The sequence below is a fragment of the Sinocyclocheilus anshuiensis genome, unplaced genomic scaffold (genome assembly GCF_001515605.1).
Source record: "Sinocyclocheilus anshuiensis isolate Anshui unplaced genomic scaffold, SAMN03320099.WGS_v1.1 scaffold815, whole genome shotgun sequence".
NCBI lineage: Eukaryota > Metazoa > Chordata > Actinopteri > Cypriniformes > Cyprinidae > Sinocyclocheilus > Sinocyclocheilus anshuiensis.
In genome coordinates, this window is record NW_015549621.1 from 631,742 (window position 1) to 643,740 (window position 11,999).

An 11,999-nucleotide genomic window follows, 5' to 3' on the forward strand; every position below is an offset into this window, starting at 1 on the left:
ATATATATAATAACAATGCCAGAACAAATACTAAATAAATATGATTTGCAATGTATTTCCTTTTCAAACAGCTGTCTAAAGCCTATATTTTAAGCTTTTGAAAAGGTGTTGTTATACTCTCCAAAGGATGATAGCAGCAGTGTTAAAAATGAGGTCATTAGTAAGAGAGAAGCTATTTCAGAATTTAAATTGCGCAGTTAAATTGCTGGAAGTGGATTTACAATGATTTCACGGGGTAACAAAAACAAGCGTTTAAACCGTTTCCAAAATGGGGGCTTGACAGCCTTTGCCAACCCTGTAATTGTCTGCCCTAGTTATTCTGGCTCTTCCTGTCCGCTATTCTGTGGACTGACCCAGGAAAAGCTTTCAATTATTTCATATAAAGCTACTGTCCCTTTCTCCGGCATGCTTTGGAGCAGACGCCGCATGCAGAAGGATTGGCACATCATGTTGTCACTAGGAAGGAGCATTTCAAAATGCAAATGTTTCCAGGAATGGCGCTTAGAGAGACTGAGTGTACATACACTCTGTGTGATTGTGAGTTGACTTCTTTTGCTCTTTTGACATTTGTGTCAAATGGCGGGAATTAAGACATGAGAGAGTGAAAATAATCTGTACTTCCCATTCCTAACTGACTGCTCTCTAATGGTGGCAAATGACAGCACAGAGGGCAGAGAATGGCATTGCACTGAGGGCAAGTGCTTACGACAGAAGAGCTGTCATTAGATGCAATTAGCGGCACTTGTTGAAGCTTGAAGGATGTAGGGAACAGATGAAAGTACATGTTATTATGTGCAAAGATTTTTATATTCTGCATTATATGAAAACAGCTCAATGTTTGGAGCACTGTATAAATATTATATGCTTTTCTGCTTGAATGTATGCTTTTTCTAAATCCGGATATTAGAAACAACATGCGCTTTCATATCCTTGAGGAGGGACTATGGGTGTTATTATGTTATTTGCGAGAGTGCAAGTGCATGTGTGAATGTGTGCATATTTTTTGATATGCTCATATGCACAGAACTGTCAGTGGTTGTCAAGGAAATGTTCTCATAAAGCAACCTAACAGGAACAGAGTGATGGACAGATTGGAGTGGGAGAGGAGAGAAAGAAAGAGAGAAATGGGGGTAAACATTTTTGAAACGCTAATGGTTTATGCATATTTTGTACTCACCCTCTCTTTCATTCCCCGGACTTTTATAATCTTAGCAGCTAACGTAAGACCTGACGACAGTTCAGCACACTTGTGGACCTGTCCAAAGCGGCCTCTGCAACAACACACATACGCACAGATTTCATTTCATGGATTATGGAAATCATTTCAACCTTTGTGAAAGTTATCTGTCACTATTTGCTGTTTTTCCTCTCACTGTGTATTTACTTGCTGTGTCTCCATGGGGTGAGATAACATGTGTCAACATGGCGGCTGCTGCTGGCTGAAAAAAGTTCCATGCAAACAGACCTGCTCAACACCTGCCCAAAATAAACTCTGCCTATGATGAGTCAAAAAACAAGCGTTGTTTATTTGTGGCATACTGTGTGTGGAGCGAGAGTTGAAGAGGGGGTGCAAATGAGCCAGTGTCTGTGTGTACCAGTCATTCAGCTAGTGCTAAATGTTCCATGGGCATTGCCCGCATGCTTATATGCCGGTCCTGGATAGAGAGTAACCCTCCCTCCACTTAATACTCCTATCTGCTGCACTGTTGTCAGCATGTCAGATGTAACTGCAAATACAATATCAGAGAGTGCCAAGAGAAAAATGTTAGCCAGTATCAGATTGGTCTTGTTTAAAAAAAAAACTAAAAAAAACCTTAAAACAAAATACTTTATATAAACTAAAGCTTATTTTCAGCGAACATATTATGAATTATGTTTTTAAATGTTGACGTTTGATGTTTTTGCCTGTTTTAGCATAAACATCACTCTTTTTTCTAAATTCATGCTTAAACAAGCTTAATTCATGCTTTTTTTTTTTTTACTGGAAACATGAAAAATCTGAATAATATTCTTTCATGTACAAACACCTAAAAAATCAATTAAATTGTGATTGTGAGGTTATGACATCCTCATCTGGTCCTTTGATTCACTGACTACATACCATTTAAATAAAGCATTAAATGGGTTTAAAGTGATAATTCATCCAAAAATTAAAGTCGTTATTTACTCACGATCATGTTGTCCTGTATGACTTTCTTTCTTCTGTAGAATGTAAAAGAAGATATTTTGGTAAAGTGTGTTAATGTGGTCGACCGATATGTGTTTTTTGACAGCCGATGCCGATATCTTGGCAAGCAGGGTGGCCAATGGCCGATATAAAGCCGATATAATTGTATTTATTTTAATTGATATTCAAGAAATTTGAAATCATTTGAAAATGGATTAAAAAAAAATAAATGTGTAAAATAAACATACTTATACTTTAGATGACAAAGTACTTTTCACAAATAAATAAATATTTAATAAAAATATAATTCAAAAGGAAGTAAACACTGTAACCAACAGGGCAGTCAGTATTCTTTTTTTTTTTTGTGTGTGAAGTTTGTGTGCATTGGGAATCTTTTTTTTTTTTCAAATAAAGCCAAGGTAACACTCATTTTACATACAGCACACAAGTGAAAATTACATGACTATGACAGTGGGCAAACGCATAAAGCGCAGCATAATTTGAAATCATGAGTTTACGATAGCGCATCTTCAGTGAAGCTGAACTCTCCTCGTGTCAGCATTCAATTCGCACGGACCGACCGTCACGCAGAGAACACGCGATCATGCAGGATACAAATGCACACTTCACACGATCTCACAGCTGGATTCGACTAAGTTTGCAAGGTTTGTGAAATTAAATGTTCATAATTCATTCAAAGATTTGTTTAAATTATATAAATGCGTATTTGCTGAATGCTGACGGCAAACGATAAAGTATTATAATGTTTGCCTTTCTATTACTAATAATATAATACTTTGTATACATTTTAATTCCTTTGTTTAACCGTTCTATCTGATTATTAGACATACTTTGACAGAAGTATTTCACAGAACTGTTAAGGACCATCGGCCAAACAGAAAAACATATCGGCCGATGCCAATATTTGAAAAATGCCAAATATCGGCCGATATATCGGTCTTGGCGATATATCGGTCGACCACTAAATGGAAGTCAGTGGTAACCAAAACTGTTTTGTTCCCAGCATTCTCTTCAATCTTCTTTTATGTTCCACAGAAGAAAGAAAGTCATACAGGTTTGGAACAACAAGTGATTAAATGATGACAACATTTTTTAGTTTTGGGTGAACAATGTGTGTAAAACATGGACTCACCCGCCCAGCACCTCATTGGGTTTGACGGCATAATATGAATTCATGGGAACCTGCTTGGCACTGACGATGCGATGCTCAAACGGGGCCGGAAGAGGTGGACTGTCATCTAGAAAAAAATACCAGCAAGCTAAGAGACTTCCCAGACCCACCAAATACAGGCATGGTGACATGATGGATGCTGATATCTGGAGCGCAGTTTCAAGTTTTGAGAAAGACGTTCGAAAAACTGTAAGCTCTTTAGTTATAATTACAAGTGATGAATTGGATTTTTAGTTGATTTACAAATATACGTCACTTTCCAAGCAGGCCTAACTGATCTTTTTTTGTCACATTTCAAAGATGATTCTTTTTAGTGAATCAAAAACATACATTACGTCGACTTCCAAAGAAATAAGTATGTTTACAGGCACAGTAGTCAGGTTACAGTCTTCATCAATTAAAAAGAAAAGCATTTAAAATTAAATTCTCATCATCAAGAGTCACATATCTTTCGGTGCAAGCGGAATTGTAGTCACCTTTGATAACGTGTTACAGAGCGATGTCAAGATGCAATTGCCTTATGCAGGTTTGTTGGTGCAATTTCATTTGGACTTTTAAGACATTTTAAAATGTCTAATTTAATTAAAAAGTCGAACTGCTTTAATCTGACTGAAATCAAACTTTTAAAGTGCATGTAAATGTTGTGCTCTTATGAGTTGATTCTGTTTAGTGAATCAAAAACATACAAGTGTATTCCAAATCCCAAACAATTGACTCTTAGTTATGACTCTAACAGCATAGTTACTTACTGCCAATTACTGGTTGTTCATATGATAACGTTTAGCTAAAGATACACTTTCATTATGTTAATAAAGGCTAGTTATTAGATTGCATTTATGCCACCTCATAAAATTTATTTATTATTCAATTATTATTTGACAATAGAATTGCTTTTCTTTTTCTCCCAAATTTATATTTCTTAAAAGTACTAAAAGAATCTTTATTGGAACAGTTAAGGATTTGGATTCATACATTTGTTTCATGATCCCAATTCCCTGTTAGTGAGGGCTGAAATAAAATGAATTTTGTCAGCTGGCAGTAGCACAAGGTTAACTCACCAATGATCAGTAGCTGTGACTCAGCTTTTCTCAGAGGTGATGATTTTGCTTTTACTTCCTCAACAACGGCTGTGTTTTGTGAACTAGGAGCTGCACAGTTCTTCATTGGGTCAGACTCCGAAATCTTCTCAATTGTTTTATTTTCGTTTTTCTTGTTAGCTGGTTCAGTTTCTGTCTTTCTCTCATCATGCTTTGGTACAGGTGTTACCCTTTCCACTGTCTTTTCATGTTGTGACTCAACCTCTACATCCTTATTGAAAGGCTCTTTGGTGCAGAGCAGAGGTTTGTGAGGAACATCCAGATTCTTATCCAGTTGCTGTCCAGGAAAGAATGGTTTCAATGAGGCATTATCACCAGCCTGTGAAACCTCTGCCTGGTTTTGAGGATCCTCATCCTTCGGCTCCACTTGTTGTTCAGGAACTATTGCCTTGAGTGAAGCCTTCTCACCAACCTGTGAAGCATCTGCCTGTTCAAGAGACCTGGGAATAATCAAAAGAACAACCATTTGATGTCCCCTTCATTCACTTTTCAAAGGTAACAATGTATGTGAGAACATGATATATGTAATCAATTCAAAAATATGTATATAATGGGAATCAAGAATCAGCATATTAGGCATTCAAGTGGCTTTATATGGGTTTGTTGTCTATGATATATTATGTGGCTGCACATGAAAGGCTACTATGAACAATGGCAAACCCAAAACAGCACAAGGTCCTTAATTGGAATGTTTTGAATGAAACTAAATGGCCTAAAACACATAATGCCTAGCAACATGCATTCAGTTACTAGTTGCAATGCCGCATAGTGTAATCTCAAGACCTTGGCCATTAGTCTAATGAATTATGCTTTCCAGCAAGCACAACACAGCCTATTATTTGAGGCAGATGGTCTTTTGTGTCTCAGTTGCAAAACACAGCTAGCACATTAAAAATATGGAGCTCTTGCAATTGCATTATCAGCACTCTGCCTTTAAAACTCTTACGACAGAGGAGAAAAACATGGCTGTATGGTTGTGCCTTAGGAATGGTGCATTGCTGTTCTTGATGACTGTGATATTTATTTTCTGGACTGTTCAGAGATGTTATTATGAGCATTATTCACTGAAAACGAGCAGATGTTATATTTTTCATAAGTTTTGTTTTATATTTCAGCTTCTGTAATGATTGTTCTGGCCACTTCAGCCGGGTTAATTACAATCCTTTGTAAATGTGAGGTCTCTAATCTTCTATATCGTTCTTATCTGTTGGAGAAAAGTGTAAAAAAAAGTCCATTAGAGCAATTATGGTCCTCACTGCCATATAATTATCTCCAAAGGTGGCCAATGACAATGTTCGGTCTTCCGTTACAACTTGTTAGCTTTTCAGCCCATAGTAATTTTTTACACTTTTTGCTACAGTATTGGAAAAACCAACATGTCATTGGCAACATCCCTTTTAAAACTCAAGATGGGAGGAAAATTTGCTAATTTTACAGCATTTTGCTTTGAACCTTAAATGGCAGCCATTTGTAGGAATATCTCACCTCTCTTGCTGAAGAGCCAAATCTTTTTCCACGTTAGTTGTTGTCACAGTGACACATTCAGCATTAGCTGGCGCAGCGTCTGTCTCTTGTTTGGGTACATAGTGCACTTCATTCTCCTCGGCCTCCAGCTGGACATCAGGAGCAAATGTCTGGAACTGCGAAGGTGCTCTGCTTTTCACTGTCACCTCTTTGGCTTTTTTTAAGGCTTTGGAGCTTTCTCCTGTACTAACAGGTATCAGGGGTTCACTTTCTCCTTTAAGGGCTTCAGGAGAATATAGGCTGCTGGGAACAGTGACCTCTGTCTGCTGGAGTTCAGTCTCAGCTGTGAAATTCATGCCGGAAAAAGCTCTGGCACATCAACTTTCACAAGCTGACTCTTTAATAAAAACATTTCTAGTCCATAATTTGCTTAAGATATATTTTATTCATACCTGAAATTACTTCTTTAATCTTCTCCGTCTGTGTGCTCTGGTGGCAGAAACTGTTGTTTGGTTTAATGCTGTTGTCATCTGGTTTGTTTTTCTGTGGATCCGAATGCAGATATATTACACTTGTGTTGGTTTTTATGCAGTATAGAATGAGTAAAACATTTATTTCACTTTGCCAGCTTTCTTCTAATTGCTGAAACAGACATGTACATTTTGTAGCTAATAATAGCACATAGTTGAAATAACAGAATTCAAAAATTTCAAAAATTCTCTCAAACTTTTATGGATTTAATTTCATGTACGTTGTACTTAGATACTTCTATGAGTAATTACATCTTGAGATCTTGTATACATGAGGTGGGTGTGTGAATTATAACAATACACGATGTTTATGCTGATTATGGTGAAGCATTATTATAATAGTCAACCTGTTTACAGAATGGCACTTCACGTATAGCTTCATGTTCATCACACGGCTCAGAGGGGATTTGTGACAAAACATTCCATTTTTGGTTTTTGGCATTTGATGCATGAAATGCTTGGTATAATTACACTGTTTGACAACAGATCTGCTTATTACACACAGTGTGAAAGGCTCCATTTTCTAGCGTAAACCAACTATTGCACAATTTTACTTGGATCCAAAAGCAATTTGACTTCATAATTATAAAGAGATGCAGTCTTCAATTAACAATATAGCATCTATCAATGTAAAACCACTCTGGATAAAAAGAAATGGAATATGTCCTCTAACAAGCGGTTCTGAGCGCATTTCAAGAGGAAAATTCACATTTCTATACACTGAACATAAAATATGTGTTTTAAAGGTATGGGTTTATGGCTTTGCTAATTGTAAAGCTGGGTGAACATATACTCAGTCACCAACAGCTCAGTCACATATCCACTCTAGGAATTTGAAACATGAGGCATGTTCAGCCTCATCATAGATAAAATAGCAACCTTGGTAAAAGGTTAGATTGGCTATAAACGTAACAAGCTCACTATAGCAAGAATAGATCAGCTAACAATAAATAAATAAATAAATAAATAGTGGGGAAAACAGAAGATACTTATATACACAAACGACCTTGACAGCTGAATATAGCATTGAATGTTGTTGTGAATTAGTTATTATTATGTGATATAGTTATTACTATGTTATTACTTTTACATCTTATAAACTGTAAAGACCACCTGACAACTACCACACTGAAATGCTATGTTTTGCAATTAAATAAAATGATAACATGCATAATATACATAGATATCGTAAGGATCTAATGCAATAACCTAAAGATAAACCAAAGTGATTATCAAAAAAAAAAAAAAAAGTTCTAAACAGTGTGTTCAGTTCTTAGTGAGCTACTTTTAAAAGAAACAATCAATATCTTGCACATTAGGTATTATTCACCTTGCAGGCTGTTTTGAATTTGTCCTCATTTTCAGGGACAGCTCTAGCTGTGGTAAACAGCTTGGAAATAAACATCTAGATTTCACCTCATTCTACATTATTTGCTCTGTTACGCTGCATATCACATAAACTGTGTTTTTCTGTTTATCTGTTTATCTCGGATGACCAGGATCTTACTGACCTCTTCCTCCACAGTGCACAGAAGGCCTTGTTTCCTCCAAGGCACCACACCATTGAGAATGAACTCCACTATTTTTGAGTTACGGAAAGCATCACCCACATACCCTAATACTTTCTCCAGAGTCGACAAAGAACTTTCCATACATTCAATCTTCTTTCTCTGCTCCTGGCTCTCGTGCTTGAGATTATGAAGCAGATCCACAGTTTCGCCACAAAGCGATCTGACCTCAGTCAGCAAAGGGAGTTTGTTGCTCTCTCGCTGGCCATTTTTAATCACATTTGATTCTTGACCACCCTGCTGCTTAAGGCTCCTTTCTAGCGCCTCCATTCCTTGACACAATGAACTCAGCTTGTGAAGCACCTCCGTCTGGGAATGGTCGATCTGTTCCATCTTCCCCTCCAGAGTGTTTAACTTGACCTCCACATTGCTCAGGCTACCTATCAGAGTTGGACTTGGCTTCTTGACTGTCCCAGATGGAGTTCCAGAGTTCTCCAGCCTGCCACCATCATACATCTTGGCAATACAGGTGGCCAGAGTTGACTGTTTACTCATGGCTGGCACCTGTCACACACACTGAGAAAATGTAGAAAAAGAGGAAGCCCCACTGATCCCTCTGCATCCTATTTCTGTTCCCCCACGGTCTCTATGCTTGTCTGAGGTATTGTGTGCCTCTCACAAAACAGAGAGCTCAGACAAACCCTGTTGTTGGTACGTGCCAGAGACATGACACCACTTAAATAAACACCTCCAATGGGTATCTTATCTCTCCACTTCTATTTTCCTCCCCCTCTTCTCTTTCTCTCTCTCTCTCTCTCTCCTACGTACTCAGGCCTTTTAAATGACCTAGCGGGCCCTAATGATTGCCAAAGTTCCAGTGGTCTCTTGACGTCACCAAAACATTTAAACTCTCCTCAGCAGATGCTGCTGACAAGTGGGCATGCAAGGAATGACCTTTGTAAGTGGTCGGTCATTAGGTAGAGGAAAGAAAGATATAATCTCACTCTTTCATGTTCTTGTCACGTTTTCTTTTTAAATTCATTGTTGCACAGTTGCATCTATTTTTCTTTGAGACTCAACCACTGGATCCAGCCCACTAACTATATATCACCTATAACACCCTCACTGGAACGTGACGTGACATTGGTTGACATTTTAAGTAAAAATAAACCTCTGTGGACACTGGTATGAGGAATGATATGCTACAACTGTCTCTCTCTCACCTCATCTGGAATCCAGCCATTGTTAATCCTGGGTCTTCCCATTAGCTGAATCATTACAACAAATTAAAAATCGTATCAAACATCATCGTGACCAAAAATGAAATCATTTCAAGAAGCAAATTTCCTCATATTCATGTACATTCATTCAAAAAATATAAAATATCTACCCATGTCTATCACTAATTAATTTTTACACTTTACAAGTTAACATTTATTGCATTAGATTTCATAAACAAACATCATCATATTCATTTCCAACATTTCAGGTTGTGTAAATTAACATTAGCTAATGAATTATGAATAGACATGAATTACAATCAGCTATAGCAGATTCATAAGTTATATGAACTAATTTGTAAATGAACCTAGACTACAAAAACTGAATGTTATTGTAAAGTTCCACCCTTTTTTTCCTATTAAGATTTTTAAAAGAAATTATTAAGTAAAATGAACATCAAAATAAACAAACAAACATTTTTTATTCAGGAAAATCATGTTTATTTACTTAACATGTCAAGAGCTCAATGTAGCTCAGATCATGGCTCATGGCTCAACAAGGTCATGGGTTTGATTCCCATTGTAACAAGTGATAGAATGTATATTTTGAATACAATGTGAGTTGCTTGGGATAAAAGCGTCTACCAAATGTAGAAGACACCTCTATTAAAAGGGCTTCAACAGAGGCCTGGAGGGGGACCTTGAACTCTCTGGACGTTCTGTCCATAATGTCAATGCCCCATGTGCAAGCCAAGGACTTTGTCTGTATCCTTCTATAAGAGCTTTCTGCTGTGTTCGGATGCCAAAACGCAATACTCACAATATAGTATAACCTTATTATGCAATAGAGATAGAGGCCAGGGTCGGGACAGCCACAGGAATGTGGCCCCATGCTGACTATTTAGTGGTGGTGGGGATCCGTTATTACAAGCTGGCACAACATAAGCAACTCAGTTTCCATTCCACAGCAGGACTTGGGCCAGTAAGATAGCTAACATCACTGGGGAAGAATATCTGTTTGGCAGAGATAAGCATAACTTTAACAATGCTTAATATATTAAAACCTCTTTGATCTCTGATATTCATTTAAAACGTCACACAAACATGTTGAGTACACAGTGTGCATTAAGAGGGGAAATGCAGCTCTGCTGTTAAACTTCTGTACTTGTGGTGCATCGTTAGCCTGATAGAGATGATATGGCATTGAAAGGGCTCGGTCATGTTAATGGATGTATGCTTTTGTCCATAGTGGTGTTTAGCTTTGCCCTCTCTGAAGGGAATGTTTGCACTGTAGTCTCATTTTACAATCCCTTCTGTGCCCTCACATAAATGTTTGACATGGCAGGGATAGTGGAAGAGGGAGAGCAGAAGAGTCTGTATCCCACTTCTCCCTCTGACAAAAGCGCTCAGGATGATGGTGTGTAAATTTGATGTAAATCCCATTATCGTTCAGACCATTCGATAAAAATTCAGTCTGAGTGCTAGACATTGTTGAGACAAATTCAAATTCAATCAAATGTCATCCTTTTAATAGACCAAACTAAATATGCTTACTTGAAATAAATTGTTTTTCTTCTTCACTCACCCACACAAGCTAATTGCCTTTTGATCTTTCGTCTTTGTTCTGAGAAAGGAGACGGGATTGTGGTGTCTAATGTACAACATCTTTAAAATATTACAGACAATGTGCAATTTGTCACAAGGCCAAAAGGGCACCAGTGTCAAAAACGTGCAACAATTTGCGAGACAATGCTGAGATGATTTGCTACCAAATAGAAGAGAGAAAATGACAAAGACCATACAACTGAAACAGCAGCTCAAGAAAGAAGCTTATAAATGATCAAAGTACACAGATAAAGTAATTCAAGTAATCACATATTCTCCACGTGAGAGGTAAAGGCAACCCAGAATATGTTTGTTAGTAAAAATGTGTAATTCCTCAGAATTACAAACCCTTTGAATTAAAAGGAGCTTACATATGCAAACAAAAATGTTTTTCATGAGAGTCCTAAATTAATATTCACATAGATAAGGGGATCTTTAAAAGATTTATTTAGCTCCTAAAAATAGTAGTTTATTGCATAAATGACAATGACCTAAAAGCACATATAAAAATAAGTTTTAAGCCAGTCATGATATTATAAGACATGCATATTTATAACGTTATAAGAAAAATATAAAAATATATTCTCTAAGTACTGAATTTTCTCATCCTGTTTGCACGAAAGCAGGATCTTACCGTGAATTTGCGTATGTAGTCCGACACACTGAAGCCACCTGTGCTGAGAAGCGTTGATCTGTACAGAGAGGTCCCCATCATGCATTGCTGTCTTGTCCTGGGTTAGTAGGACTCAGTGTACTCCATTCCCAATGTGGGCTGCCACGAGCAACGACTATTCCCCAGACCTGGACTCTCAGGGTTCTGTAACATTCTGTAGTGGACAGATCACCCCTCAAACACTAACTATCTTATCACTTTCAGCCCGTTTACTGGGTACGCGCCCCTGTCAGCACGGCAGTGGGCCCAGAAAGCACTTCCTGCTTAGAGATAACAGCTGCCTGAGATTAGCGTGAGTATGATGGAAATGTGAGTGTCCTGTTTTATTAATAGATCTCAGATTTGTCTTTTTGTTTTGGGACCATCCCCACAGGAAGTCTTCCTCCCTACAAAGCCAGGATGGATGGATAGATGGAGAGATGGCGATTTGATGAGGATGCTGGGGTCAGACCAGATCTCAGTTTCTCTTGTGCTGTTGTAGGAGAATAGGAGGAGAGACTGTGTGCTTGTAAGGGATCTGATCTCATGCACTGACCCAAATTG

At 37.7% G+C, this 11,999-nt stretch overlaps 1 protein-coding gene across 3 annotated transcripts in view; it reads right to left on the reverse strand.

Moving 5' to 3' along the window:
* The window catches only part of LOC107659456 (myosin light chain kinase 3-like), a 19,787-nt gene extending 8,164 nt beyond the window's left edge, over positions 1 to 11,623 (reverse strand). For 2 of the 3 annotated variants that reach the window (XM_016448408.1, XM_016448407.1), the window contains exons 1-6: positions 7,962 to 8,763; positions 6,373 to 6,463; positions 5,942 to 6,263; positions 4,418 to 4,896; positions 3,321 to 3,426; positions 1,178 to 1,271 (exon numbers count right to left, since the gene is read on the reverse strand). In XM_016448408.1, coding sequence (XP_016303894.1) covers positions 1,178 to 1,271; positions 3,321 to 3,426; positions 4,418 to 4,896; positions 5,942 to 6,263; positions 6,373 to 6,463; positions 7,962 to 8,513 — 1,644 coding nt within the window. In that variant the 5' untranslated portion in view covers positions 8,514 to 8,763. Of the gene's footprint in view, positions 1 to 1,177; positions 1,272 to 3,320; positions 3,427 to 4,417; positions 4,897 to 5,941; positions 6,264 to 6,372; positions 6,464 to 7,961; positions 8,764 to 11,417 lie in introns of those variants that run through there. The other variant, XM_016448409.1, reaches the window with a different exon arrangement.
* Positions 11,624 to 11,999: the final 376 nt, after the last annotated feature.